Raw genomic sequence first — 27888 nt, 5'->3', positions numbered from 1 at the left:
GAATACAGGGCTCGCTTTCCAAACAGTTCTGTCAGGCAGTATGTGACCTGTAATTATGTTCCTATGCTGTTCTATTAATTTACACTCCTCCTTTACTTTGCTGGTGTTCAAGCAGATCCATACTAGGAGGCAAATTTACCAGCAGTACTACAGAACGCAGGCCAAGTTTGAAGTAAGTGTTCAGAGGTTTTTGTCACACCTGTTGGAATTGCAAGTCAGGAAAAAAAAAGAGCATGCATTCGAGCCATTAATTTAACGTGTTACAACAGATCTAGATTCATTAATAAAACACAAGCTTGCTTGAAGAATGGATCTTTGCAGTTTTCCCGGGTGCAAACTTAGGTTTGATTTACCTGTATGCGAGGTTTATCCCTTTACCTCTCTTCTAGAACAGCTTCCCATTGAGTGAAATTCCCTATATAAGCATGGTTCTAATAAAACCTGCTGTTGCCAGTAAGAGCTATGTTTTGCAGCTAACAAATGGACTATATTGCCTTAAGTTTATATGTGTATGTATATGCCATTTGCAAATAAAATCAACGTGGTGTTAGTCTTAATGTGTTCAGCAGCTTTGTTTCTTAGGAAAGGTGAAGAAAATTGTGTATTTGGATGTCATATTTCATGGAATGCAACTGAGGTACTAGATATTTCAATATTTTGCCTTCAATTATGGTTTCCCTTGTGAGGATAAAGATTAACTCCTCTCTCTGGGTCTCTAATTGTAAAGGGCATTATCTGCCTCTATCTCTCAACATCACACTTGTTCTGACATATAAGGGCAGATGTACCCTGAGGTCGCAGGCATTAGTGGAGGGACAGCAACTTTCCTAACTCTACAAAACTTCATACAGTATATCTTTACCTAGTGGAAAGCACAAGGCACGTGACAGCCTACAGCGAGCTGCAGGGACAAGAAGGCACATTGAAAAATGATTCTAAGATGCCCCTGCATTTCCAAGGGTGCCATAGTTGTGCTGTAGTTGCAGTTGAGAAGGTGAGAAAGGCCTTAGGTGAGACTTGTGCCTCACAGGGCCAGTGTTCTGCCCCAGCAGCACTGGTAGGCACAGGCTGGGCTGTGTGAGGAGCTGCTTCCCCCATCCCTGCTCTGTTCCTGCTCCCCCAGCATTGACCACTGGTGCTGTGTGTCTGCCTGCCCATGGACATGCCATCACCAGTTTGTTTAATCTGGTTGAAACAATGTGCTCCCATCTTCTCCTGTGGCAACAAGTTCCAGGAATGTTACCTGTTTTGCAAAGTAACTTGTAACTGCTAATCTCCCATTAGCTTGAATTGATGCCTCCCTGTTCGGTGAGTTTGAGGTGTACCTTCTTTGCTCCCTCCATGGTAGGTATAAAACAGAAACCTCACTGCTGCCTCAGCAGAGCTGGGTTCAGCTGGTAAGTGGCTGCATTCTTCGGTGTGCAGAGGCCCTTTAAATCTTTTTCTAGATATTTCTCCCCCTGCTGTAGTTGTTAAACGGGAATAAACCCCCCGCTGTCATAAGTACAAGGCAGCCATGAAAACGCTCCAATGGCTGCAGGAACCCGGCGCAGCGGTGGCACCAGGAGCTGGTGCCTGGAGGCCACTGGGCTTCCGTCGCCTTCCCTGACCGCCGGGGAACGGTCAATGCTCTGTAGCGTGTTCGTCCCCCCCATTCCCGGTGGTGCTTGCGGAGCGGGGCCGAGGCTCTCTTCCCTCCTCCCAACCCGCCCCGAGCTGTTCGTTCCCCCGTTGCCGTTCCTCTCCTGCTCCCCTCCCGCCCTCCGCGCCAGCGGGGAAAGGATCTTTCTCCCCCGGCCGCAGCGATCATTGAACGACTTATCCGTAGCAAACTAGAAACAGGAGCGAGCGCCAGGAACGCCTCAAACTTTTCCGTGGTGACTTTGGAGACGAATGGGCCGGGAGAGGCCAGCCTCCACCCCCCGTCTCACCGGTGCCCCGAGGCGGGCAGAAGCGGTCCTCTCACCCCCCCTAAGCAAAGCGCAGACGCCTCCGAGCTCGCCAGCAGAAAAGTTCGCTTTATTTCCAAGGGAGGCGCGGGGTTCCCCCCTGTTTACACACACACGTTTATAAAATTAGCCAACCCCCCCTGACAAAAATGCAAAGGGGTGGCTGAGAAATAAATAAACCTCTCCGGCCCCCCCGAAAGGCTTCACGGCGAGTCGACATCCCCCCGCCCCCCCAAAACCGGCCAGGGGAAGCCGGAGCAGCGCGTCCCAACAGCGCCCGGCCGTGGGGCTCAGGCGATCCTGCTGCAGAACTCGTCGAAGTCCCTCTCCATGAAGAGCTCGCTCTCGATCACATCGTCCTCGGAGGGGAAGTACTGCTGGCTCTCCTCCTGCAGCGGGCCTGCGGACACACCGCTCCCGGTGGGGCACCGGGCCGACGGGCGGGCGGTGGGTCCGGCCTCCCCGGTGCACTCCATCAGCGCCCCGCGGGCGTTCTCCAGCACCCCCAGGTAGGAGTCCATGTCCAGCGGGTCCATCTCGCAGTCCGACCCGCCGCTTTCGGTGCCCACCGAGTCCGAGCGCAGGTGCATGAGCTGGTACTTCTCCCGCATCAGGAACTGGTTGGTGTTGCGGGGCGCCCGCATGCCCGGCGCCCGCCGGCCCAGGACGTTGACGGGCCGCAGGGAGAGCAGCACCCGCGGCCGCTGGCAGCGGCGGAAGGCGCGGCAGTGCTGCTGCAGCTGCTGCTGGTGCTGCCAGTGCTGGTAGTGGCTGTGCGTGCGGCTGCCCAGCAGCTTCCGCGACACGCCGGGGTGCCTCCCGCGCCGCCCCGGGGGCCACCGCGACCGGCTGCCGCCCCGCCGGGGCTCGCCGCCCTTCAGCGGCGGCGGGGAAGCTCCTCCCGGCACCCCCTCGCCGCGGGCCGGCTCCCAGGGCGGCCGCCGCGCCCCGCCGCACACCATCAACTCCGCGCGTCGCAGCATCGCGGCCCCGCGGCTCTCACATGCTCCGAGCCGCCGGGACAGCCTCGCCGAGCAGGTTCAGCGCCGCCGCCGCCGCCCCGGTGCGCCTTCACCCCCTTCTGCCCCGGGCTGAGCGGCCGGTTCCCAAGAGCCCTGCTGCGTCCCCGCTCGCGGGGGCCTCCCGGGACGCCTCTACCTCTTCACGATCCGCTCCGTTTTTTTCTTGAGCGGAGCCCGTTTACAGCGCATAGCCTGGCTGAAGGGCTGCGGGCTGGGGGGCAGCTTGACCGGCTCCAAGCCGCTGCCGCGGAGAGATGGTCTCGGTACTCTCCGGCCGGCCGGCACTGGGCTGGATGCGCTCCGCCGGGGCACGGCGGTCTGTGGCGAGGCCCCGGTGCCGGAGGGGAGGGGAGCGAGCGCGGAGGGTGCGGAACAGTCACCAAGCCGCAACCGCTGCCCGCCGCCCCGCGCCTAGCGGCGCGCACCCACACAGCCTACTTATACCCCCGGCGCAATCCAACTGCCCCGGGGGGGGGCGCGAGGGGAGAAAAACACAGCCCCTCTTGAGCAAGCCCGTCCTCGCTAAACCTCGCCTGCCGTGCCCGGTGGGCGCGGGTGCTGTGCGCCACGACGAGTCGCGCCGGGCCGCGGGCTCATGTCTCCCGGGTTCGTCCCGGGGTCTTCCTCCCCCATCCGGCGCGTTTTGGTTTGGCTCAGCGCTGCGCTAGCGTTATTTTGTTCATCCCGTATTCACGAATGCCGTTTACGCTCAGTTCCACGCGCCAGGGCGATTGCCCTCCTTTCCGCGGCAGTGGCGGTACGTAAAATGCGTAGGCCGCCCATGAGGTACAGGCTGGCGTAATGGCTGCGAGTAGAGCTGCACGTCAACGGGGGTTGGGGGGACAACGTCCGTGCTCGGCGTCGGCCGGCTGCGGGCTGGGGTCCGTCACGAAGAGCTAGAAAGTCTGCGGCCCAGTGTACTAGCGCCTGCTGCCCCACTTGCCCCGTATCTCCCGCCTGGGGCTGGCGCCATCCCCGTGGAACGGCGGTCTTCCCGCTGGTAGCCCACAAAATGGTGCCCGTGCCTGAGGGAGGGGTGCCCCTTACCCCTCAGCGAGCAGGGAGGGGAGAACGGGCCCGGAGGGCCTCCTCATGCCTTCGGGGGGGGGGCGTGTCCGTCCCGTCTGCTCCCTCCAGCGGCGCAACGAGGGGCATCGCTTGGCCGCCGCCGGTGACCGGCACAAGACCGCCTGAGGGACGGCGAGGCCGGTTCCCACCCGCGGCAGCCGCCGCGATGGAGGCGCTGTGGCCGGGCCGAAACGGAGAGAGGAGTGGGGGTGCGAGGGGGTCTGAGGGCGCGTTTAGCTAGAGGGGAGGGGGAAGGATGAGTGGAGTCCGCTCTTGGGGCTTTATGGGGTTTTGTGTCTTCCCTTTAACCTTTCCAGACGCTCTTGCAGCAGTATTTTGTGAAAAATTAGAGCAGAGACATTCATTCATAGAGTTTAGGGATTGTCCCAGTTACTCGTGCTGAGCCTTGATCCCCGTGTTTTTCAAAACAGGTTTTTCGAGGGTTTTTTTTTTCCCCCTTTTTTTTTTTTCCTTGTTCTGGTTTGGTTTTTTGGGGTTTTTTTTTGGCTCTGTGTGTAGCTACTGCACTACCCAATCTGACTGTGACTTCCCTATTCGCCTCTTCTTCACAGTCAATTTGTTTATGAAGAATGAGCTCAGTGTTGTGCCCCAAATAGTTTCAATTAAAGGCCATGCATGAGCAAGGACAGTAGGCTTTGATGTACTGTAATAAAGTACATGAGAAAACTATTTACTAGTGAAGGGCAAAGAAGTACAAACTATACGGGGGAAACAGGGTGGAAATCTGAATGTGTGGCAACTGCAGAGTCAACATTGTACACAACAGATTGTCAACATTTGTATTTCATTGCTTAAGAGTCCATATTTTTAAAGCAGTGTTTGAGTTAAATTCCATTCAGAAATTATATGGTATTCCATTTTAAACTCCTAAAGGCCTTACCACCTGTGTGTTTTATAAACTAAAGTCACTTGGCACTGGAGCAAGCACAAGTTATAGTTGTCTAAAACCATGCAACCTCTGTAAAGTGAAGGAATGTGAAAGCAGGGGGAGGCTGCAGCACTTCCAGAGTTGATCAACTGTATGTTTCTAAAGAAATAGCTCATGAAGTGCTCTGAACCTGCTGGGGACTTTTTGCAAGTAAGCTTACAGTACTTGGGGGGCTGGAGAAAAGTTCAAACTAAACTATCAGAAACTACTGTTAAATTAAATCCACAGCTTCCTGAAAGTAATACTCATCTGTCTGCATAGTGGAGAGAGCTTTCTGGGTATAGAAAAGGTCCATAATGGTAAGATGAGAAAAATCTCTGAATTATTTATTCTTTTCTGCATTTTGTTCCTCTCTTACCTACCTGTCTTCAATATTGAATCACACTTACTAGATTTGAAAAACCCCCAAACACACAACCCAGAAAACCTAAAATGTGACAGAATAAAAGTGTATAATCCCAGTCCTCCTTTTGGTTCTGAGCTGTCACAGCCTTTTCTATATATGCTTTTAGAAAGCAATATGGGTTAAACAGATTTCTGCCACTTCAAACTTCTCTCGTGGATATAGATCATCCAGGACCCACGCTGGCAGGAGTCTGCGTTCTGTTTATACTGGAGACTTTCTGTGGACAAGCACATACCCCCAGTCTGCCCCGTCCTGTCGGTCGATCCTGCTTCGTCGGGCCTCAGTTCACATTTTCTGTGTTATTTCTCAGAGTTTGATGCAGGTCGAGTTCCCCTTTTAGCTGTTGTATAGTGGTGTATGAAATTTTGTGTAGAAAACAGTCGTGTGCTGCTTTGTGCAGGTGGGAATTCCGCTGAATGTGACTCACTTCACACCTGGATTGTCCCTTGTCCGCAGACTGAGACACCACCCAGTGCAGACCGGTGAGTTGATCGTGTACCTAGTCCTGACAATCAAAACCGAAAGCTAGTTTTTATTGATTACCTACATTTGTATTAGTATAGAAGTTTTAAGAGCAATTGAACATCGTTACAAGGAGGCAGCTGAGGCTGTTGTTGATCGCAGTGCCATTCCCCACGCTGTGTGTGGGTAGGGGCTGAGCTGTGCAGACTGGGAAGAGAGCGCACCTCCCTTCATCACCTCCCGGGGCTCTCCCCCATTTTCCACTCTTGGGAGCCTTTCCACAGCTGCTTTCAGCGCACTCTCCAGGTGGGAGGCAACGTTTTGTCATTTCACAGTGCTGCGGTTGCCAGCCAGTAATAATATTTTTTCAATTTCTTACATTTTCTTTGACATACGGGAACCCATCTGCAAGTTTGGTTTTATTTCTATAGTTGAGAGTGCAGCAGTAAAAAAGGGGACTTGTATTTACTTCAGGACCGGTATCTCCAAATCTTTAAGAGCATTCCTTTGACGGAGCCGAGGGGTTTCTTCAGAGGCATGTCCCTCTACAGGAGCCCCCTGTAGACCCTGGTTACGGCGAGGAGCCCAGCAAAGCTCCTGCCTGGGGTTTTGGTCTAAGCAATGGTTTGGGCTCGGGGCACACTTCTGAAGTCTGTCCTGAACTCCAAGTTTATTTCACCCTCAGGATTTCAGAGGCTTCTCTTTCTGTTATGCGGGGAGGGAAATCCTGTGGCCGAGGGGGAGCGTTTCACTGCCCGTGTTGCACACCCGGGATTGCCGCAGCGGCTCTGCAGGCCGCGGTTTCCCTCCCCTCAGCCGGCGGCCGCCGCAGGGCCGCGCTCCTCGCGGACAGACGCAGCGGCAGCAACCACCAGGGGTTAAACAGCCCTGTCGGTGTGCGGCGGACACGGTGCCCGGTAACACGGGAGCACGGCTCCTCTTCCCGGCCCCTACACCCCGCGCCCCGGCCGCTCTGCGGCAGGCCCCGCCCCTGCCCTGTTCTGGCCAATGAGAAAGCGCAGAGCGGGAGGACAGGAAGAATTTCCTGCTCTGCCCCGCGCCGTCGTGACCTGGCTTTCCCAAGACGTCGGCGTGCCCAATGGGAGGCCGCCTTATTGCAGCCGAAGTGTGCCGCGCACTGATTGGCCGTCGCTGCCGGGTGTGCCCGCCGGTGCTTCCGGTCATGCTTTCCCGGGCGCGGTTGCATCATTGCGAGACGGGCGGTGCTGAGGTGAGCGGCGGCGGGGCCTGCTCCGGCTCGCCCCTTGGGGGCTGCTCCGCAGAGCCCCCCGCGCCTTCTTGCTGTCCCTCGCCGGTCCAGGGGGTGTTAGTGAGGCCGGGGGTTGGCTCACAGGTTTGAGGGCGGGGCAGCGCCGGGGGCCGGGGCGCTGCGGGGTTTTCGGGAGCGCTTCGTGCCGGTGCCGGGAGGCACCTTTTAGAGTGTCACAGAAAACCAGTGGCTCTTACGTGGGGTGCCGGCCCTGCTGGCTGCCTGGTCGGCTCCCGCCCGGCGCGGCTGGTGCCTCTCTTGTCGCCGCCCGGAGCTGTGGAGCCCGCTAACGGGGAAGCGGCCGGCCTGGCTGTCCCCCTCCCGGGTTTCAACGTTAGCGCCTTTTCAGGTGTTAAAGCCAATGTGTGTTGTACGTGTAACGGTATATTTATGTGTCAGGTATTTTACTCCCTTGGGTGCTGTTCAGATTTTTCTTCCCCCTCCCCCCTCCTCGACTTCAGTGATTACTTAAAATAGTTCCTTACTAAAGGTTAATCAGTTGCCTTATTGCAGACTTTAATACCAGTCGAGGCTTAATTTCATTAATTATTTGAACAAAGAACCTAAAATGCCTTGCAAGGTGTAATATGTCTTAAGCATTCCACTTCAGCATCCTTGTAACAGAGGGAAAGTTTCTGAGGAAGGCACACTTTTGATTAGTGTAGCTGTGATGGGTGTGATATTCCATCTTCAGCAAATGTTGCTCCCCCACCTCCGGGAGCCTTCTGGAAGGTGGAGAAAGTGCAGATTTTGTCAGCTTGTTGGTGATATGCTTAGGAAGCAGCTGTCAGGTAAGAGCAGGATTCAGCTGGCACACAACAGCAGCATTTGCTGACTAAACTGACACTAGTTTCTCTCTATTGTAAACACAAAGTTCAAAGTTATTTCAAAATAACCTAGATTATTTTTTTTGGACGATGAATTTTACACTTTTAATCAAGGCAGTATGAAGACAAAAGGAAAAATTGCTTAAGACATCATAAGACAGAGTAAAGTTGAGTTCTTGTGTAGTGTGAAGTATATTTAGTATTAATTTATGAATCCACTCACTGTTTCAGCAAGTTTTTAATTCAGCATAAAAAGAAACCACGTGTGCTGGGAGACCGATGGGCTGTAGTCCATCTCGGGTGGTGTTTCATCTTGAGCCATATGTTGAGGTGGATTAATCTTGATACACTTTCCCTAACTCTTCCTTAAGCTCATCTTGAGTAGAATTACTTTACCTATTTAGAAATTCGAAGCTGTCACTTTATGGTTTCCCAGTTTAGTTTTCTAATCTGCTCACTTTGGGATGTATTGTAAGAAAAGTCTGTAACTCCTGTAAGCTTTGTGACCCATCAAATAGAACAGTGGAATGATCAGGTCATTATCAGTCTGCTATAAATAGAGTGTAAATATAAATTTTCTATGTTACCATCAACCCCCAAAATTCTGTGAAGAAAACCATGGTTTTAATTCTTTCCTGAAGTAATCATGCTTACAAATTGCAGTGTTAGGGAGTCTGGCCCCCAGTGTGGCAGCTTCATGTCCTTCTGGTGGTTTATATAAAGTGCTAGTTAGAATAGGATGAGATGCCTCAGTTAAAAAAGAGGTTTTAGAGCTAGGTGTGCATGATTGGTTTGATTTTTTCCTCCCCTGTTCTCAGGTCTTTGATTAGTGTTGGAGCTTCATTCCCTGTATAAGGCATTAGCCTGAGGTTTTCAGAAGCAATGTTTGCTTAGTGTTCTGTTCCCATCCATTCTTTCTTAGATTTTAAACTTAGTTGTTTCCATCACATCTAGAAAATGGATGCTTCTAATTGTCAGATGAACAGTTTACAATATTGTTACCCCAGAAATTGCCTTGTCTCAAAGCTCAGTACCTGGAAAGGCAGAAATGGGGAGTCTAGTTCTGTGTGTATGTAAAACAGCACGTGGTGTAACTCTGGGGAGAGCATCTGTAGGTGGAGAAAGGAGGCTTCTCGTTTCTGGAGGGAAGTTTGCACATAGGTCTCTCACATTGAATAGTTTGTGCAAAAGGGTGCCTGAAACAAGGATAAGAGGCTGATCATAAACCCCTGGAAATTAGGGGATCATTTGTACACTTGTAATTCTTTCTGGTTCTCTCTCTTTTCAGTTTTTCAGTCAACAAAATCAGCAATATCTTGAAATCCACTTCGTTTTAACCATCTATCTGTATGTGATGTATCTTAAATCCAACAAATTCCTAAAATATTGGTTCACTTCATTCATTGTGACATCTTAATTGATTTAAAAAAATATACTGATTTAAAAAAAAAATATTGAAAATAAACCAAAAATCTAACTTGCTTCTCTGATTTTAATGCTTGTCATTTTTTTTTCTTCTAGATAAGAAGCCCAGCCTGAGTTTGAGACTCCTGTAGTACAATCTACAGAATTTGCCACCTTTCCTATTGAATGTTGTTATCTGTTAGAAAAAGTGAGTGTACTTAAAAAGAAGTTCCCCAGTGGTACATTGTTTCAAACTTTAATACTTTTTGTCAGCAGAAAATAAATGGAGAAGCAGGAAGACAAACCTGTCTTGTGTTTACTGATGCGTGTCCAGATTGCTTATAGTAATGAGCTATTTTGCTGTAGATATGTGGAGTTATTCATACCTCTGTCTATAAACGGATGATACTTTTCTTCAACACAAAATTCTTTGCTTTTTTGCTCAGCTGAGGTTGAGCCTTAGACAGATGTTAAAAATGGTTTGTGTTTTAGGTCAATCTGTTTGAAATTCTGTTTTGTAACTTGAAAAAATTGACCTGTAGTGACTGTTACATATTAATTCTCATCAGTAATTTTTTTTCCCTAATTCTGACATAATAAACTTCCGTAATATTGATCAGATCGTGTGTGAATTTGTGCCCTGTGGTTACTGGACACTGGTTGGTGCGTACAGTGCTTCAGTTGGTAGGAGTGGGCCAAAAGTGATGCTGTGATTTACGCATGGAGCCTGTGATATGTGAGCAGCTTCCATAGCCTGGTCACAGTTACAGACCAAACCTTAAACCTGCATCTGATTTATTAGATTATAGGGACTTGACAGCTGGGCCAGTTGCCAAAACTTTTGCAGTTAACATTAGACTGCAAAGGCTGAACTTGATGGAAGTAAAATGTGCATATTCTCAATCCTCAGGTCAACTGGCTTGTAGGAAATAAGGTTTAAGGCTGAATTTTCTATTATCTCCATTATCTCTGTGATCTTGTGGCTGCAGCCGAATTGCTGAGAAGTGGCATGGTCTCATTAGTGCTTTGAGATACGAAAAAAACTTCTGTACTGAAGAAAAGGTTGCGTATGCTGTAATTTCCCCTCCAGCTGCTGTGTCACCTGTGGACTAGGTTGTCAATTTCTCAAAGGATTTCTTGTCTTATTTGATAATTTGGGTTTATTAGCAGGGAGAATCATCTGTCATTTGTACAAAAAGTATGAATGGTGGGATTTGTCTGTTGGTTTCATTTTGGGTCACACTTCCTATGGGTTCAAGCATTGAGCTAGTGATTTTTCTGGTGTTTTGGTTTTCATTTAAGTACATGTTTTGGAACTTTAGCACTTTCAAGCAGCATGTCAACTGTAACTTGAAGTATTGTCTTCATGCGTTTGCATTTGTTGCTGCTTATGCTTGCTATTTGGCAAACCTGTGTAAATCAGAAGACTTGGTCTTTGTGCCATTAGTTGTAATTCTACAATGAAAGCAAATCTCAGGGCAGTTATATTGCTCAGCTCATTCTGTGTAAGTGCTAAGGAGCAGCAGCAGTAAAATTAGAGGTGGGAGAGCCTGTTTCTTCTCTGCAGTCATCTGTTACAACCTCCTTAACCTGTTTTCTTCTGTTAAAGAACCCTGTCTTAAATATCCCTGTTCCACAGAGGTTTTGCATAGTGTTTGCTGTAGCATTTTCTTGAAATGTGACCCCTTTGAATCCTTTAGCATGTCTGGAACACCAGGCAGCTCTGTTATGTATTTCTAATGATGTTGAGAATTCTCTTCCTTAAGTTGCTCATACATAATTTTGCTTGTTATGATTTTCATTGACTTACCCAGAATTGAAGAATGGCTTTAGGCTCTAGTGGCCAAAACCCATCAAATAAAAAAAAGACCTTCAGGAAATGGCCAGCAAGAAGTTTAGTTCTGACATGCTTGTAAAACTGAAGAAAATACCCAGAAGAGACTAGAAAGAGACTAGTAGTTTTGCCAGTTTTCTGGAAGTTAAAGCTTTTCAAGACTTACAGCTGAGGCATTTGAGCTTTCTCCTCTTCTGTTTGAATTCTTCTCATGTGTTTATCTGTCATGGCAATGCATTTCAACTCTGCTGTCTGAAGTCTAGCTTTTTTAGGAGCATCTGAGAATGTTGGCTTGGCTAGATGGAAGAAAGTGCTCTTTTAAACCTTTAACTGGTAGAATTAGATGTACAGTGAAAAGGAGCTGCGGCTTCTTGCACTTTAGCTCTTGCACTTAAAGTGAGCCTCACTAGTCCACAAACTGATGCCTGAAGGGTCAGTTCGAACTTGGAAACTTTTCTTAAGATAAAAAAAAAAACCCCAAAAAATTGCCCTTTGGGTGTTTTCTATAGGAAACAAAAATAAAAGCATAATAAAAAATGTCTGTACTGAATCAAACTCTTTGGAAAAAAAAAAAAAAAAAGGATGTGGTTTGGTGATATGGATTTGGAAGACAATAAATTGTATTTGTTATTTTTTTCTCACTTCTGTTCAATATGTATTTTCTTTTCTCTGCTTGGTTGTTGCTGGGAAAGAATGGTTCAACAAGTTCCAGAAAACATAAACTTTCCAAACGAGGAAGAGAAGATACTGGAGCTATGGAAAAATCTTAATTGTTTCCAGGAATGCCTAAAGCAATCAAAGAACAGACCTAGGTAAGAATCTGTTAGAAGCTGTCGCAGCTGTGTGTGACAGTACAAGGTTGGCTGAGCTGTAATTACTTTTTTATTGCCTCAGTTCTGTTAACAACAGCTGCTCCCTTTGCAGATAGTCTTGGCTAATGCTGCTGCTGTGTCAGTTACCATTTATGTTTCACTTTGTGAAGTATCAACGGTTTTTCAAGAAGTAGTAATAAAATGGTAATTTCCTATTTGGTGGGTTTATAAGAGAAATCTGCAGGGGCAGCTCTTTCCTATGTCTGCCAGTTGTGGAGCAGCACACTGGTATTTTCAGTAGTAATCTTGGTAGAACTGGCAATCAGAAGGAACTCAATGAGTTGAAATGTTCTCTTTAGTCCCACAGGCAACGTAGTACCTGTGCTGACTGATAACAGAAGAGGAAGAAATTGATGTTGTCCTAGTAAGATGTAAGAAGCATAAGCATACAGGTATCTTGTTTGAAGATTTGATGCTCAGTTTTTAATTCAGAATGTTGTCTTGTGTTGTAGATTTAATTTCTACGATGGGCCTCCATTTGCGACTGGGCTTCCACACTACGGCCATATCCTTGCAGGAACCATTAAAGACATAGTGACCAGATTTGCTCATCAGAGTGGTTTTCATGTTGACAGAAGATTTGGCTGGGATTGCCATGGCTTACCTGTGGTATGTGTAATAAATCTCTCTGCAGATACTTCTGTTGGTTTCTATTTGCATGTTGTCACCTGCTTGTCAATCACATTTGTATGGCTTTTGTGCCCGGCTTTGTTGCTAAAAGAGAAGTGGAAGTTCTTTGTCCAGTGTGTTGCTCTGGCTTTTGCATGTGTGGTGATGTCTACATGTGTGTGCTTCCTAATAGTCACCTGCCCTTCTCCAGGCACTGTTCATTCCTATAAACATCTATTTATTTGGTATGTATTTAATCTTTCTAAAGATGGGAAAGAAACAATCACACCAGGGTTATCCTTTGAAATATCTGCTTAATTCAGGTGCAATACTCATGAAATCTCAAACGGATAAAGGAGGAGCCTCATTAGAATGCACAAAACGTGAATAAACTATCCAGGGAAATCCTGAAAGCTTTTGATGACAGCGTGTTTTTGTTTTTGTTTTTTTTGTCTGGTTGTTTTCACTGCTCCCAGGAATATGAGATTGACAAGACCTTAGGCATTAAAGGGCCAGAGGATGTAGCAAAAATGGGGATTGAAGAATACAACAATCAGTGCAGAGGAATTGTGATGAGATACTCAAAGGAATGGGAGGTAAGTAAAGATTTGGTGTATATTCTGCTGTATGTTTCTAATTGTGCAGAAGATTTTCAGCTGGGGTGAGCTTCATTCTTCTGTCTATTTGGTTACTTGCGTAAGTCTCATGCTGTTAGCTTCTATGTTTCTAACTGGTGATCCTAAAAGGGGAACAAAAAGAGCAACATCACGGGCTCTGAACAGGGAGACTGCTGTGATGTCCAGACAAGGCTACTTTGAGGTAACCTGGAGCTCAAAATGTCTAACTAGATATATTGAACATCCAGTAGATACCTTGAAGAAGTTATTTCTTTCTTTGTGTCTTCTCTGTTTAGAAAATTGAAAGTGAGATCTGAATTCGATTTTCAAATGAAACTTATAAAGAAAATGCATGTTAACCTCCAGGCTTTTCTGCCTCCGTTCAGTCTTGTAATTGCCAAAGCATAGAACTGTAGCTTGGATTTCTGGAACAGCAGAAGTTCTAGCCCTCAGTCTTCCAAGAAAATATTGGTCTAAACCTTGTATCTCATGAATATAGTGACAGGGAGAGCATTTCTCCGTGCAGACTCTCGAGGCTGAAGAGCTGTTCCAAGTAGGTGGGTTAGGTGTTCTCTTGAGAGGCACAGGTTTGTTTTTTCCTAAGCCTGAATAATATTAGTGTTATACATAGAACCTGATGCTTCTTAAATTTGTTCTTAGCACTGCGATCAGAATAAAGTACATTTAGCCCAGTACTTTATTTACTGTCAGCCTAATATGTCTGTGAAGCGAAAGATGACTCTTTTTCTGTGGCTTTCTGGAGCTGAGGAGCGGCTCAGGTGCTTCCCCAACTGTGCCACTTTATTATAGTGACAGCATGCAATAGCAAGTGCCAAAGGAAGGGTGGAAGAACAGGCCGTATCTTTTCAGCCTTTGTGGCATAAGGCCTTCCTAGACCAAATTTTCTTTTTTTTTTTTTCTGGTTTTTTTTTTTTTTTTAAATTTTTTAACTTTTTCACTAGTTTATAATCCCTAACAGATATTTTTTTCCCCTCATGAATTTTTTAGCTACATTTTTAATCTAGGTATATGCATCAAGACATTTTTACGCACAGTTTGAACAACTGTAATTCTTCTATAATACAGTTTCCAGTAAATCTGCATGTTCACTATTGGTTGTTTCTTTTACTAGCCAGGATAGTCCTAATTGTTTAGTTCTTCCTCATGCAGAAGCTGTTCTACATCATCACAGCCCTCTGTATGTTCTCTAGTCCTGCTGTATTTCTTTTGATTGAAATAGCAATTTCTTATTTCAGTATTACTTGCCTCTTGCCCTTGGGTGCATGCTGAAGTTATGGCAGTATCCAAAGAAACTGCAACTGCCTTTGTTACAGAATCGCTGTGGCTTGAATCTAAGCAAGGGGGTGGATGAAAAGCACAGAATTTATTTTTTCAAAAATACAACATTCATCTATACTCTGAAATTTTGTATTTCAAAAACATCATCATTCTTTGTTGCTTTTTTAAAATAAAAATAAAAAGATAACTGTGCCTGGTTCATGTTCTGTTTTCCATAGTTGTTCCTTTTATCTTGCTGTATCTTCAGCAACTGGTATTTTTGCAGTGCTCATTAGTCCAAATACTTAAGTCTTTTGGATGGTAAATGGATTTATATTTTGGTTTGTGCATAAACTTGTGCATGTATATGTGTGTATTTTTACAGACATACATTTTTAGATTAATAATAAAAATAATGAAATTCGTTTAAGTATCTTGTTTGTGATTTGGCTGGTAATAAATTCAGGTATTTTAGGATAGTGTTAGGAGAGGAATTCCCAACATTCTTATTGGAGATACTGTTTATTTTCTGTCTGGAGTGGCTAACGAATGTTTGAAGCTTGTGAAATATATGAAAGGTTCCTTGGATGTGTAAGGTCTTTCAGTGGATCAACTTCGTGGATCCTTCTAGTAGTCAGTCCTAGGCTTTGGATCTTAATAGTGGAATGTCAGAGTGGCTTAAAGGTCAGAATCAAAACTGATATATTTCAGGTGTTATGTGAAAATAGAGGCGAGAGACTTCACTTGCTTTGTTTTCACTTTACTGGTTTGACATTGAGCGTGGTCTGTGTCTAACAGTATCGGGACAGGTGTCTGTGGTTATTTGCAGAGCTGGGGGTTCTCTGATAGCTGTGAAATTAGCAAGAGAGTACCACTTGTCCAAGTGAATCCCATAGCTAGCTTATTACTCATTAGTTTTCATATTCTGTGCCAACAGACGTGACCATAATTGGTGCCGAGTCAGGACTAACACCTGTCATTTTGCAGTTGTTGGCAGCCCTGTCATAGCTTTGGGCAGTTGGCCCTGAATAAGTTTCGATAAGTTCTTGTGACACAGCAATTTCTTTCAGCATTTCTTTGTCTTTGAATTACATCATGTTTTCATATAACTGCAAGCTGATAGACTCTGTGGTCTGGATTTTGACTGTCTCTGCAATGAGTAGTTTTAAAAAGCAAGACCACTGTAATCAAAAGCAATTTTCAGGCACTTGAACCTCAGCTGAACCTTGAATGAGCCACCATTTCTGTTTGATGAATGATCCAAATGATCCACCGTTTCTCTTCAGTAGCCTTGAACATATTTGCCTGTTGTGACCTTGTTTCTAAGCAGTTATGTTCATGGTTTCATTGTTGCTTATTTCATTCTTTGCCAGTTTAAATACACTCTTTGTTACTATTGCCTGACTGAAATATTTCATAGATGTGTTTCGTTGCTATGGGACAAACACTACATTAATCAAGCTGTTTCACAGAAAGGCATCTTAAAGATCATGATAGATTTCCAATTTGTGTGTTTGTTTCTTAACAGTTCAGTGTTACCAGATTAGGACGCTGGATTGACTTTGAAAATGACTATAAAACTCTTTATCCCGAGTTCATGGAGTCTGTTTGGTAAGTTAACTTACATTGCATATATGCTTTATAAATTTGAAATGTTAAGAAGGCTTCAAAGATGTGTTGGTCCATGTATCACTGGAACTTTGAAACATGCCAAGTTCAGGTAAACAGTGGACAGAGTAGTTAAGGTGATGTGAAATCTCTTGATGTTGAAGTGGCAGAAATAACTGACCTGCTTTTTTTCTTCAAGATAGCAGGGTTCTTCACAATAAAATACAACAGTACTGCTTCTACTGAGCCATGAAATCTTACTGGTCTCTGTCAACTTAAAAGCAATTCTGAAGATCTACTAATATGTTCCTTGCTTGGTTTAGGAAATTACATTGTATTTCTGCATTCTTGATGTTCTTCACACTGTCAGATGCAATTGCCAAACTATCCACACTCACTTGAGCACTAAACCTCTCCTTCAAGCCTGAATTTAGAGACTGGGAATCTACTGTTATCTTTTTCTTGGCAGCATAGTTTGGTAGCTGTCTTGGGCTCCTGGTGCAGAGCTAAGTAAAGTTTGGGTATTTTGGCAATATATTCAGGGTGACTGTTGGAATTCCAAAAGACAAGACTTATAGATTAAGGCTAATCAAATTGACCTAACACTGAAGCGATGGTGACATTGAGTCATTCAGGTGGTAGAATTACAAGAATTGCAGGGAAAGGTTTAGTAGAGCATATCCTGACAAAAAGCCACTGAAAAGCAAATTATGTGCATATTAAAGTATTATTGATGTACTTTAGTATTAGTTTTACTAATAACCTGTGATTGTATAGTTAGTTACATATAGTTACAGTAAAGGATTGACAGAACTTCTAGAAGTCTGTGAAGCTGCTGTCGAGGGCTGAAACGCCACTGAGTTTTCAGTGAGCATTGAAAAGGTGGTGAATAGGGAGCAGATGTTTAAGTTAGCCAAAGAAACCCCGCATAGCTAAGCTATAGAGCTAAGACTGACAAGAAACCTTCTTTTTGTAAGGTATAAAAATCCTTAGTGGCACCTTAAATTCTGTTTAACTGGCATCTTCCAAGGATGGTTTAAAAACCAAACTTGACTTGAACTAGCTGCAGGGTCTTTCTCAACAGCTCAAGCCTTTTGTGGTTGGTTTTTCTCCCTTTTTCTGTGTGCTTTTTCTCCCTTTGAAAGAAAATCTCCAGTCTTTCATCTGGCTTCCAGCCGTTACCTCCTCTAATGCTTGCTCTGGATACAGACTCTAAAATATAAATTTTGGATCTGAAATCTCTGTGGTATGAGATTTTAGGAAATATGTAGGCAGGCAACTTCTTAATCTTGTAGTTTTTTGCTTCCTGATCCTATTACTTTTCTGTGTAATCATGTGATGAAATATATTTTTCAAAGTCTGTTTTTAAAACATGTGTTTTCTGGAAAGTCATCCAAGTCTCAAAGGGGCACATTACAGTGCCGTTGCCAGCTTGCTCTCTAGTAGAACAGGAGGTGGAACCACTGGTGTTTGCATGGAATGGATGGAGGAGGGGAATGGGAGAGGAGCGTGGGATGCAGGTTCCAAGGCTAAGGGAGCTAGTGCTTAAAGGGAGCACTGTAACTGGAGTTAGTGCTTTTGACAGGGTAATGTACAATTAAAAAACCAGATGGTTACCTAAGCAATTCTAGTGCACCTCCCATACAAAGACGGGCTGTTCAGCCTGGAGAAGAGAAGCTGCGTGGAGACCTCAGAGCAGCTTCCAGTGTCTCAAGGGGGCTTAAAGGGATGCTGGAGAGGGGCTCTTCATCAGGTACTGTAGCGATAGGACAAGGGGTGATGGGTTTAAACTTAAATGGGAGATTCAGGTTGGATACAAGGAAGAAGTTCTTTACTGTGAGGGTGGTGAGGCACTGGCACAAGTCACCCAAAGCTCCATCTCTGGCAGTTTTCAAGGCCAGGTTGAACGGAGTCTTGGGTGACATGGTCTAGTGTGAGGCATCGCTGCCTGTTGGCAGGGGATTGGAGCTGGATGATCTGAAGGTCCTTTCCAACCCAAACCATTCTATGATTTGATTTTTTTTTTTTAATAGTTCCTTTTTAAATATAAACAAATAAAAAACCCCCTTTGAGAACTTTAGTGTCCCACTAAATATGAAAGAGAAACTGCAGATTAATTTCTGTACTGACTGTAACCTAGTGACAATATTGGCCCATCCGGTGGTTTTGTCATTTTGGTTTGTTCTGCCTGTGGGAGTAGAATGCTGCTGTTAGTCCCAGGAAAAAGCAATTGATGATGATAATGGTAGTGAGCCTGGCAACCATGGATTTTGTAGTTAAAATATGGTAAGGATTTTGTCTTTAGTCTTTTAATCAGCTGAACCTATCTGTTCAGGTGGAGTTTTTTGCCTTTTTTTTTTCCCCTCTAGCCTTTCCTGAGACTTGCAGTTCTGGCGTGGTCTCAAGTGGAATTTCTGGCTTTCTATGAAATACTGTTTCCAGTGGTGGCTGATTTTATTCAGATTATTTAGTCTTGAAAATAGTTTAGGACTCAGAAACCAAGGATATCTTTGGTTTGTAGAGATAATGTACAAGCTCAGGGTGCTAGAGAACATTCTTCATTCTTTTTTCATTCTTTTCAGCAATGGATTTCTTGGGAACAACTGCTTTGTAGGCATTGTGCTGCTCTGCCATATGGTGACTAGCAGTAGAATGCATTTTCAGGCTGCTAAATTTGAACTTGGAACAAAACTTCATCCAGTGATAAAATTGTGGCATCTTTAGGTAGAGTTTTTCAGGAAATGCTGAAGGTTGGTGTCATTAAAAGGTTATACTGCAGTGGTTTTTCACAGAGAGAAGATACAGTCAACTTTTTATGTCTGAAATAACTCAAATAGAACTTGTAAGTCCTCACTCTGTAGAACTCATATATCCATCCTGCAGCCAGCTTGAATCTCAATGGAAATATATCCTTCACTGAAAACAGTGCAACAAGAAGGATGTTCTTGAGCTAGCATTGAACAAACATGCCATATAGTCATGCTTTTATTTTTTTGTACAGCTCATGAGAGTGAAACTGAGAGCAGTTTGGTGTGATCTTAACCTTTTTTCTGGTCTACAGTTGGGCTGAAAGAAGCACGTGAGCTTTGGGGAAAAAACAAAACCAAAAAACCAACTAGTGAATTATTGTCTCACTGCTGGCTTATTGCATAGTTCTCGGGTGGACTGTGAGTCCTGAGATGGAGCAATTCTCCCTGGCCGCTGAGGAAGCAGCCTGTGAAGTGCTGAGGAAAGGAAGAAGGGAACAGCTTTGACGCCAGAGCGGTGGCGCGTTTCTGGGTCTGATGACGAGTTTTTATTTCGTGCTTGGCACAGCTTTAGGGTTAAACAGCTTCCTATCACCATCTAGTGTCTACATTTAGCAATTGCACTTTGGGCGTAATTCACTTTTAAAAGCGGTTAGGGAGTGTTTTGATTTTCTGTGGGTTAATGGTGGGACTAATGATGGTGGAGTGTTTATGGGTAAGAATCGGGGGAAGGCCAGCAAGGCAGGTATCGTGGTGGGAGTCTCTCGCAGACCACCCAAGCAGGATGAAGAGGCAGATGAAATATTCTATAGGCAACTGGGAGAAGTCTCTCAGCCACTAGCCCTTGTTCTCGTGGGGGACTTCAACTTACCAGATACCTGCTCGAAATATGTACAGCAGAGAGGAAACAGTCCAGGAGGTTCCTGGAGTGTGTGAAAGAGAACTTTTTGGCATAGCAGGTAAGGGAGCTAACTAGGGAAAGTGTTCCACTGGACCTGTTGTGTGTCAACAGAGAAGGACTTGGGGGTGATGTAATGGTTTGAGGCCATCTTGGGCACAGCAGTCACGAAATAAAGAGTTTGCAATTCTCAGAAAAGTAAGGAGGGGGGGTCAGCAGAACTGATACCTTGGACTTCCAGGAGGCAGACTTTGGCCTGTTTAGGAGCTTGGTTGACAGAGTCCATTGGGAGGCAGTCTTGGAAAGCAATTGAGTCCAGGAAGGCTGGACATACTTCAAGAAGGAAATCTGAAAGAAGCAGGAGCAGGCTATCCCCATGTGCTAAAAGGTGAACTGGTGGGGAAGACAACCAGCCTGGCTGAACAGAGAGCTTTGGCTGGAACTTGGGGGAAAAAAAAGGAGAGTTTGTGACCTTTGGAAGAAGGGGCAAGCAACTCAGGAGGACTACAAGGGTATTGTGAGGTTATGCAGGGAGAAAATGAGAAGGGCCAAAGCCCAACTAGAACTTAATCTGGCTACTATTGTAAAACACAGTTACATAAAAAATGTTTCTATAAATACATTAGCAACAATAGGAGGGCTAAGGAGAGTCTCCATCCTTTCTTGGATGTGGTCTTTTCCAACCTAAACTGTTCTAGGGTTCTATGACTTGCTTACATGGTGTGAAACCACTGGTAGTGGAAACATTCTTAACAACTTCCATACCCTAAGAACGTACTCTTGAGTCCTTATGTGGTAACTCTAGATAGTGGCTGGGGGAGAATGAGAAACATTCCTAGTTACAGTAGAAAATTGGTACTCTGCATATTTGACATCATGGCTATGCACTAAAACTGTGCTGTTTACTGTGGAAACACAGTACGGAGCTTCCTTTGGTGATGGGGCACTTCGTCCAGTTCTGCCTTCCTTCCACTGGACCCATCCCAGTTGTTCCAGCTTCAGTTTTCCCTTTATGATTGTTAAGAAGGGACCTCACTTTCCTTCCTTCAGCCTTCCTGCCCTGCCCTTTTGCATTATTATCAGGCTTGGGGTACCACTGCACCCCTTCTAAGCTGCAGCTGAAGAGGTTGTAGACAACATTTGCCTTGGGCTGCCTGACTCCTTATATATTGCTTTATTTTCATTTTGGTGTGATGGTTGGGGTTTTTTTCATACTCCGTATTCTCAGGATGAGCTCTGTCACTCATGTCCGTGTCCAGCTGCCTCAGCCCTTCTCAGTGAGGAGGTGAATGGGGACTCCCCTTTGAGAGGAAGACTAGCAAAAAAAAAATCTGGACAACTGGGTTGTTACATTGTATTTTGTTTTTATGTTTCTGTGTAAGCAGTAAAAGTTGTTTTCTGACTTGTTTTTTCCTTGCATGTGTAGTTTATCCAGCACTAAACCAGAATGATTTCAGAACAATAGATTTGTGGGTCCTAATAGGAATCACTATTGCATTTTGTGTATTCTGTGACTGTCTGATTATTTAGAGAGATACTTTTCATCAGAGCTCTGTTTTGACCATTTTTTTCTACTAGCTATCTGCGTTTTTTCATACTTGTATGTTTTTTTGGGCATTTAGTGCTCTAGTCCCCTTGTTGTCTTCTTACCATTCCAATCCTTGTTGTTTTATGTCCTTGCCTGTATTTTGAAGGAGAACACACTGAACTCCTACTTAGTTGGATGATCTTTGGGCTAAGTCTAGCATCAGATTTAGATATTTATATTTTCTGTTATACAGGTATTTTTCTTTTCTGGCTTGATCCAGAATCATCTACGCACTGATCCAAATGTTGCAACTTGGAGAGTAATCCTGGGACAGAATGATCTGTATATGCTGGGATTTTTTAAGTTTTCACTGGTAGTTGAACATAAGACTTGACAACTTCTGTACTTATGATTCCTAGGCCCCAGAACAGTTGCTCTTCCTGTCTGTCTTAAGGTGTCTTTCAGAAATGCTGTTCTAAAGACAGGCTGTTGGTGTTTGTTATTGGACTTAATGTTCTTCTTAGGTTTATGCTTTTTTGACTCATGTCCAGCGTTGAGTCTTTCTGGTTTTCATCCCCATGCATCTGTTTTTCATTGTTGCTTTCGTTTTGATTTCATCTTGTCTTTCAAGTGTTGCTCATGAATCACAGGAGAACCTATTCCTCAATGTCGGCTGCTTATGGCGCTGTTTGGATGCGATCTGCTTGCTGCACTGTGTAGGTGACAGAATTTCTTTGCCAGTGTGGTGTTCATAACTGTTTTGTGAGGCTGTTAAATTGTCATTTATCTTGACATGAACTGATGCTAGGTCACACAGCAATGATTTTGTTTGTTGATCTATACTACCATGGACATATTGAAATAATGTATTTCTAGATCCTGCTGTTGTAATGATTTGCCCACTTTGCTTTTAGTCTTTGTCAGTAACTGAGTTTACAATTCCTATGTTGTTTTGTAGTTTGTTGGTTTTTGGGTTTGTTTTTTTTTTTTTCTTTAAAAAGAAAAGGGAAAAAAGCACTTGATGTGAGTTTGAAAATAACTTCTCCATGTTAGTAATAAGTACTTTGGTTTTCTGGGAAGCTAGGAGTTTTCAAACCCTTAGCAAATCTTTAGGTACTGAGCCTTTGCACACAGAATCACTTGAAATCGCTTGATACCCAAAAGGGATGGCATTAAGAATTTGAGAAGCTCTGAGAAAATCCTTCTCTTCAATGTGAAGTGAATGTATGCGTTTAAAGAGGGCAGCTTGCTTTTGCATCTGCTGGAGGATGCAGGGGAATGTTGGGTTTTGTGTGGGATGCTAAGGGTGTTTTGAGTATTGCATTGACTGATTTTGGAAGCAAAACTTCCTTTGTAGGAGTTTTATTACATCCATGTGGTCATGGTGCGTATGTGACTTGGATCAATGAATATTGTAGCAGAGTTCTAATTTCTTTGAAGTTATGCATATGGTAAGAGCAACTCACAGTCTCATTTACTGTGTATCATCCCCTCATGACACTTTAGGAACAACAAACTTTTCAGTGTGTGTTATGCTTTTTAGAAGTTAAAGGTGTCTTCCATCTTTAGGGACCAGATTTTTTATTACTAAGTGGCTGGAATATGCATCTTGAGTTCACCTTTTCTCTAACAGCATTTTCCTTCAGTAAAGGAATATGTAAGTGCTGCTCCCACAGCCAAGAGGCTGCAACTAAATTTATTTACATTTGAGGAGAAACGTAGCAGAAGTAGAGGAACAGGGTTTGATTTTTAACCTCTGAGAGTATATGTTTTCTGTTTGTCAGTAGAAAGGAGCCCTGTGGTTTTGTTACCTTCTTTCTTTTCAGAAAGAACCACAGTTTCATATTTGGCTTACAAACCTAGACCCTCTTTCGTGCAAATGATCAGCATTTTGCAAACATAAGAGTTAAAACATGTTTTGATAGGTTATTGTCTAAAATACCATGTCTCAAACGTTTAAGCAAAACCTGAAATCCTCCAGTATATAAGTGACTCTTACTGTTAGGACTAGGTCCACCTTTAGCAGTTGCTTTGTTTTAGGTGGGCAGTGGTGCTCGGAGGAAGCTTGTCAGGAGTCATCTCCTATGTGCTGCTTCTGACAGTCACACAAGAACTTTATTAGAAGTTTTTTTTCTTAAGGAAACCAATTCGGTGTTTTTCGAGAACGGCTTTTTGCAGTGACAGTGAGGGCTGTTGCATCACGCAGCAGTATTGACTCAGTCGTAATTCTACTTTAGTATGTTGGAATGGTTGTTTGAGGGTAGAGGCTATAAACTGCAAATGAGCGAGCTCTGAAGAGTGATGTGATTCGTAAGCCCATCTCTTTGCTCAGCAGTGGAACAACTGGGGAGCACTTGGTTTGCAATAGGGCAGAATTACCACACGAGGGAGATGCTGGCTTGGATTTTTAACTTGGCAGCTCCATCTAGTGTTCACCTTTCCTGAGTTTACAGTTTTCTGAGTTTACAGTTATATTTACAGCCGAATTAAATATTCAGTGTTTCTCTGAGTAGTTTTCTTCTATGCTGTTAGTAGGCAGTGTTTTTTAGAAAGTAGCGATAAAGTGAAGCTTTTTTTTTTCTATAGATAGTTTACTTAACTGGTTTTGAAAGGCAAATAGAATACCTTCAGTGTAAGTGCTGTCACTTGTCACAATCTGTGTTAGTTATGCTCTGAGATGGCAAGCATACATTTAAATCTTTAACTTGCCCAGAAACTTCTGCAGTTAGCCAGCTCCAGTGTATATGCTGAAAGCCGATGAAACTATATTCACAAATGTGGTTTTTTTATTTTTTAATAAAAGACTGATTTATATTTATGCCAGTTTAAGTTGTTAGAGTCTCTGTTGTAAAACAGACGCACTCACTGCTATGTGTCAAATTTGGGTTAGGGATTGGGCAGCCGTAACTTGCCTGTGGGTGACCTTTATTATATTCAAAGGTTACTTTTGTGCTGTGTGTGTAAAGTAAGGCACCTTCACTGGAGTGCACAGATCTGAAAGACTTCTGGGTTTGGTTCTTCTTGTGGCAGAACTTGATGCTGCTGAGGGTCTCTAAGGCTTTATCCATCTTAGACTTCAGAGTATGTAATTTTTCTGATGTTGATGACCATTTGTAGGAAATTCTGGACTTTTAGAGGCCCATGAATGAATCTCAGTGGACTGCATGTCTTATCAACATGAAAGCCTGTATTTTTTCCAACTGTCTAATCTGCAGGGTAATAATTATTCCAATCAAGACACTGTGGAAATTCCATGACAGCAGATCAGTGCATATCTTTTGATGTTCTTGTTTTGGGTTGCAGATAGAAATCGGTGCAACAGTCTACTTGCATTTTGTGTTGCGGGTTATGATTTCAAACGCAGAAGGCAGGACACTGACTTAAATACGGGTCCAGATTCCCAAGCACAAAATGACAGCCTGCAGAAGGAAGTGCTGCGTGCCAGGATGGGGCTGGTTGCTTAGCAATGAGCTATTTATCTGGAAAGGGACCCAGAAAAGTGATCAGGGCGGTTTGAAAACATAGTTTGAGTAAAGGAGCTTTTAAAGTCAGCCTTGTTTAACAATTTGGATCTGGAATTTGAAATGACCACACTCTGCAGAGACTCTGATTAATTTATTTATTTTTTTATTTTAGTTGAGTTTGACATGATTATTTAAGGCCTTGACTTTTAAAGTAGCCACCCAGCAGATTGTACCACTAATTGTGCAAGTCAATAAGACTTGATAAGCTGATGTTAATGCTGTAGTAGGTTGAAGTAAGGTTGGTGATCCTTTAGTAAACCCTGCAGTATTCAGATACAGAGAAACGCGGGGGTTTGTCCATCACATGGGTGCCTGATGAGTTCCTGGGTGAAATTTCTCTTCCAGCTTCTGTGCATCTTGAGCATTGACACAATTTGTCATATTGTAATATTATGTGCTGTCTTGACTATTTTAAGACACTGTAAGGATCCAAATATGATACAGGCTGTATTGAAGATTTCATAAACAGAGTTAAAGCTTAATGTGAGTCTGTGATTTTGGACAGGAACTGAGTCCAGAGTGAGATGAGCTGATCAAGGAGAGGATTCATGTAAATCGTGGGACTTTGCATGGTTAGCTGTGCCCTTTTGTGAAAAATGGTCTTCAGATAGTCAGGATTTACTCAGGGTGGGTTGCAGGTATCTCTAACCTGTATCTGTGTCTTTTCTGTAGCACTGGTTGCTGTAGTAGGTGCTTAAGATCATATGCTAAGTGAGCAGCCATGTCACTACATGACTTCTCTCTAAATTATAACTGATTGCAGTCTTGTTAATAGTTCGTATTTCAGGTGGTCTTTGTATTCCAGAAACTTGAGAAAGATTAGTCAGCAATACAGTTTTATGTTTCAACTAAATTCTGTGTGCTGCGCAGTCACTGCATGGAAAACCAAGCTGGCTGAATCAGCTAAAGGTAAAAGTCAGCCAGAAATACAGTTGCAATCAATTTCTCTTTCCTTTTGACGTGCAAATACGGTCTTTAGTTGATGATTGATTGTTTAAAAAAGGTGTTATTCAGAATGGCACTCAGCTCAAGCAGAACCCTGTTTTGCTGTCGAGGTACTAAATTTGAAGTGCCAACTACTATTCCATGTTTATTTGCAGGTGGGTTTTCAAGCAACTGTATGACAAAGGACTGGTGTATAGAGGTGTTAAGGTCATGCCTTTTTCAACTGCATGCAACACCCCACTGTCAAACTTTGAGTCCCATCAGAATTACAAGGTAAGTCAGTATATGTGTACATTATATGTTGCAGTCAGATTTCTCTATTGTTTTCAGTTTATATTTGGAAAACTAGTATTTTTTTGCTTGGTGGTACGTAAGCATTTTATCACACTCTCAATTGATAGTAAAAAATTAGGTAAATGAGTTGCTTCTAATTACATTTTGCTGTATTTATTCGGATCACTTGATCTTAGCCTTTTTCATTCTTGGTTACTACTTACAGAGCTATAAAATACATACTTTGTTTTATTCTGGTAAATTACTCTCACTTCTTTTCTGGGCTCTCAAGATGAGTCTTGCACTGTGTTGGGTTTTTGTGGTAAATACTTGGAGGAGAGCTGTAGCTGTCCCTGTCTCTGCAGATCTGAAAAAAAGGAAGGTCCTTGACAGAGTTGAAATCTTTTGTGAGGGGAATTAATGGGAATTGTCAAAGGCTGTGCTTGGTTGTAGAGCACTAGGCTAACAGCTCTTCAGAGAAACATTAATTCAGATTGAGAAATTCCAGGAAACGTTTTACCTATATAATGCATCGTATGCTATGTTTTAGAGGATGTTCCTTTAAAATGAATGACTAGATACAGTAGGTGCAGCTTCTCATTTGAAACAAACTTATGTTCACAAATGTGAGGGCAGAACTTGTGTCCCAGTTTTCCAAATTTCGTGTTAACTTTGTGGACAGAGGTTTTGTTTCCTTTCCAATCCCCACCCAAGTCTCTCTATCGTTATATGGTAGATGTTTCACTTAGGTTGTTACCGTAGAGGGCCAGCACGAGTTGTACATCTGGTCATTTTCACATCTTGCCTAAAAAAGGCCAATTTGGCCAAAAATAGCATTTAGGAAAAAAGTTTCAATAGACTTGTAGTACAGCGCGGCCCACAGGTACTGCAGCTTTCCATATTGCTGAGGGGTTATTAGACCATACTGAAAAATAAAGGTTTTGTGATTTAAGAAAGTGTGACCTGCAGTGATTCCTTGATGTTTGTGACTGACAACTGAAGTAATTACTTTGCTTGTACTTACTAACTGGCACTTCATACAGGCTCAGATTCATGAGCTTTCTTTAGAACAAAAACTATTTTGGGGATTTTTTTGGTGTGTGTATGCCCCTTTTCTGTAGAGCAAAGTCTCTTCTTCAGACTTAATGAAATATTTAGATGCCGTTTCTTACTTTAGTTATTGGGGGGGGTGTATGTGTGCTGCTCTGTCACTTCATGCAAAAATTCTCTTCTTTGTCTGCTAGAGGTGGTATTTTGAAGACTGAAATGTTATGTGTCCATAAGCTGACATGACTTATTCTTGGCGAGACCAGTCATTTCTGGGTGTAAGGCAGCTGTTATCTTTCTCACTCTGGAAAATGGGCTTTGGCTTCTGTTTATCCATCCTGGGAGAATCAGGACACAAATCATGAGAAATAACAGGACACGAGAGGCCCGTTGAGAAACTGAGCTAGGCATCTAATGTACACTTGAGTCAACTATGGCAGTAGCTTGTATTAGATTTAACTTAAGAAGTGCTTTGGATGAAAGCAGGTATAATTTTGTGAACAGATTAAAACATTATACAATGCCATTTACTTGGCAGCCTGGATGTTACCTTGTTATGGCTTGCCAGTTGTTTGTATCTATGTGGTCAACTTAGTGCTTCAGAAAAATGAAGTGAATAGCTTACGGTGTCATTTAACAATTGTAGAGACAGAACTGTAGTAATAGCTCCATCTTTACTTGGTATTGAGGGTGGTTTGAGAGTTATGTAAGATTTATGTTTTACTGTTGACTGCACCAGATGTTCACAGAA

General features: G+C 43.8%; 1 protein-coding gene and 1 non-coding gene across 12 annotated transcripts in view; both read left to right on the top strand.

Annotated features, from left to right (window-relative positions):
* The first annotated feature begins 4153 nt into the window (after positions 1-4153).
* IARS1 (isoleucyl-tRNA synthetase 1) overlaps positions 4154-27888 on the top strand; it is a 114232-nt gene continuing 90497 nt past the window's right edge. For 3 of the 11 annotated variants that reach the window (XM_030502283.1, XM_030502281.1, XM_030502277.1), the window contains exons 1-7: positions 6987-7087; positions 9475-10654; positions 11884-12003; positions 12516-12672; positions 13149-13268; positions 16096-16178; positions 25973-26090. In XM_030502283.1, coding sequence (XP_030358143.1) covers positions 11885-12003; positions 12516-12672; positions 13149-13268; positions 16096-16178; positions 25973-26090 — 597 coding nt within the window. In that variant the 5' untranslated portion in view covers positions 6987-7087; positions 9475-10654; position 11884. Of the gene's footprint in view, positions 4249-5216; positions 5288-5794; positions 5877-6986; positions 7088-9474; positions 10655-11883; positions 12004-12031; positions 12435-12495; positions 12673-13148; positions 13269-13387; positions 13492-16095; positions 16179-25972; positions 26091-27888 lie in introns of those variants that run through there. The other 8 variants (XM_030502278.1, XM_030502280.1, XM_030502279.1 and 5 more) reach the window with 8 other exon arrangements.
* LOC115614957 lies at positions 9995-10129 on the top strand. Its single transcript, XR_003993908.1, has one exon. It is a non-coding gene; the product is annotated as a small nucleolar RNA SNORA84 (small nucleolar RNA).

This window comes from Strigops habroptila, chromosome 11, assembly GCF_004027225.2.
Source record: "Strigops habroptila isolate Jane chromosome 11, bStrHab1.2.pri, whole genome shotgun sequence".
NCBI lineage: Eukaryota > Metazoa > Chordata > Aves > Psittaciformes > Psittacidae > Strigops > Strigops habroptila.
This window is presented reverse-complemented; position numbering and strand designations above follow the sequence as displayed.